At 33.4% G+C, this 2,756-nt stretch overlaps 1 protein-coding gene across 1 annotated transcript in view; it reads right to left on the bottom strand.

The window, feature by feature from the left end:
* Positions 1 to 2,756, bottom strand: part of LOC107726567 (RAC-alpha serine/threonine-protein kinase-like) — a 59,033-nt gene that overhangs the window by 48,356 nt on the left and 7,921 nt on the right. Inside the window, exon 2 of the mRNA XM_016536197.1 lies at positions 1,833 to 1,965. Within this exon, the coding sequence (XP_016391683.1) occupies positions 1,833 to 1,881 (49 nt within the window). The 5' untranslated portion in view covers positions 1,882 to 1,965. The remainder of the gene's footprint in view (positions 1 to 1,832; positions 1,966 to 2,756) is intronic.

Raw genomic sequence — 2,756 nt, 5'->3', positions numbered from 1 at the left:
GGATAGTTGGCCAATCAGAGCACACCTCGCTTTTCAGAACAATGAGCTTTGTAAAAATTGACGCGTTTCAGAAAGGCGGGGCATAGAGGAGAAACAATAATGTACAGTATGTGGAAAACAATGTGTTTTTTGAACCTTAAACCGCATAAACACATTTCATTACACCAAATACACAAAATAATGTTCTTTTTAGCAACATCATATGACCCCTTTAATACCGACTTCATGTGTTCATTGATATAATTTTCAATGAATGAGGATGCTAAATAATCATCTAAATAAGTATTTTCTCAGTGCGGCCGCTTCTATGAGACGTCGTACTGGACAAAAGCGAAGCAAACCGTGCAAGAAAGACTGATGCAAGAAACTGATCATGTAAATCTCTCTCATGCATTTGTGGCAGTTTCCATCACAATACACAACCCTTATCGACCGCATCTGTGACAAGCAGCTGGTCACCACAGACAGGACGTTCACACACACACTAGACGCGGACAGAAAGAGTCAAAGATCGTTTGATTAATCTAGAGCAGTCATTTAAAGGAGCGTCCTGGGTCAATGGGAAACGTGGCTCGTAACCCATTTTTCTAAACTAATGTGACATATTTCAGAGTGAAACAGGACATTCGATGAGAAAAAGAAATGATTTTATTTATGAGGACTTGACTGGATGGTGAAAAGAGTCTCTATATGGCAGACGACAATGCTGACGTTATTAAAATTTTAATTAAATTATTTTACTGGTAACAGTTTACAATATAGTTTTATTTGTTAACATAAGTGCGCTGCATTAGTTAACTTAAACTAAAAATGAACCAGTGTTATTTCGTATCTTTGAGATACTATTATAGTTTTTATTAATATTTTGAATCAGTTTTTATTTTTATATTTTCATTTTAGTTCAAGTAATTTTATTTCTAGTTTTAGTTAACTGTAATAACCCTGCAATTAACTTCTAAAGCATTATAAGTAATTTATATAATTAATTTTTATATTTATTTTATTAATATTTATTAATTATTATAAATGTATTTACTTGCTATTCATGTATTATTATTATTATGATTATTTTGACATTTAGTATTATATTATTAAAATGCAATACATTTGTCTAAATTAAAATTAATTAATGCACTGTGATTATATTATATTCATAAGAACAAAAAAATAAATAAATGCTTTAAAATATATATTGCTCATTGTTAGTCAACTATAATAACACTGCAATTTAATTTCAAATAATTTATATTTTTAATTTTATATTCATTTTACCAATATATTATTTTTAATAAATTTATTAATCATTAACTTATTTATTATTATTACTATTACAATTTTGACATTTAGCAACACATTATTAAAATGCAATAAAGTTGCATGAATGCACTGTAACATGAACAATTATTTTGACTAACATTAACAAAAAATAATAAATGCTTTAATATATTGCTCATTGTTAGTTCATGTTAGCTAATGCACTAACTAATCTTAAAAACCAATTTTGTCTTTTGAATAACATCACTTCTGAATTATTCTCAGTAACAGGCATTCAAAGATTACAGTAAATAGGGTGAATTTATGATCATGTGGACTCTAACTGATTGTGTAGGAGTTCAGAAACAAACTCAAAATGTCCCAAGTCTTTCAGGGAAACTCCAGATTCAGGCGATCAAACGAATCTTTGATTCTTCATGAACTCTGTCAGCACTCTTGATGCTTTAGTGACTTGTTTACTGGAGCTTCCGCGATCTGAAGGGAAGCCTTGATCCGCTCTGTTCTCTCATGTACATCGCCATCAGAGCCGATCGATACACACTAGAGCGCCAACACACCTCGCTTGTGGAGCCATCCCTCCTTCACGATCACCACGTCCGTCGTCATGCTCTCCGGCGGCAGGCCGTCAGTCTATCCAGATCCGCCGAGTGCTTCGATCCGGCCAGCGTAAAGCCTCTTCACACGGGTCGCCTGCGGGAGAACGACCAGCAAACTAGCTTAAAACCAATTAAACCAGTGCTGTTCATCACATCTAAACACTTAAAGGGACAGTTCACCCAAAAATGACAAATCTGTCAGCATTTGCTCACCCTCATGTTGATCCAAACCTGATTATTATTTCACCCCCAAGTTGTTACATGATGGTCCCATTTACTTCCATAGTATGGAAAAAAAAACTATGGAAGTCAATGGGTACCATCAACTGTTTGGTTACCTCCATTCTTTGAAATATCTTCATTTTGTGTTCAATAGAAAAAACAGTAAATGATGGAAGAATTATTTCACCCTCAAGTTGTTACATGATGGTCCCCACTGACTTCCATAGTATGGAAAAAAAAACTATGAAAGTCAATGGGTACCGTCAACTGTTTGGTTGCCAACATTCTTCAAAATATCTTCATTTTGTGTTCAATAGAAAAAGAGTAATAGTCATAGTGATGGCAGAATTATTTCACCCCCAAGTTGTTACATGATGGTCCCCATTTACTTCCATAGTATGGAGAAAAAAAAACTATGGAAGTCAATAGGTACCATCAACTGTTTGGTTACCAACATTCTTTGAAATATCTTCATTTTGTGTTCAATAGAAAAATATTAATAGCAATAGTAATGGCAGAATTACTTCACCCCCAAGTTGTTACATGATGGTCCCATTTACTTCAATAGTATGGAAAAAAAACCTATGGAAGTCAATGGGTACCATCAACTGTTTGGTTACCTTCATTCTTTGAAATATCTTCATTTTGTGTTCAATAGAAAAA

The sequence above is a fragment of the Sinocyclocheilus rhinocerous genome, unplaced genomic scaffold (assembly GCF_001515625.1).
Source record: "Sinocyclocheilus rhinocerous isolate Xijiao unplaced genomic scaffold, SAMN03320098_v1.1 scaffold1930, whole genome shotgun sequence".
NCBI classification, from domain to species: domain Eukaryota; kingdom Metazoa; phylum Chordata; class Actinopteri; order Cypriniformes; family Cyprinidae; genus Sinocyclocheilus; species Sinocyclocheilus rhinocerous.
Note: the sequence above shows the minus strand (reverse complement) of the source record. Positions and strands in the feature narration are given on the sequence as shown.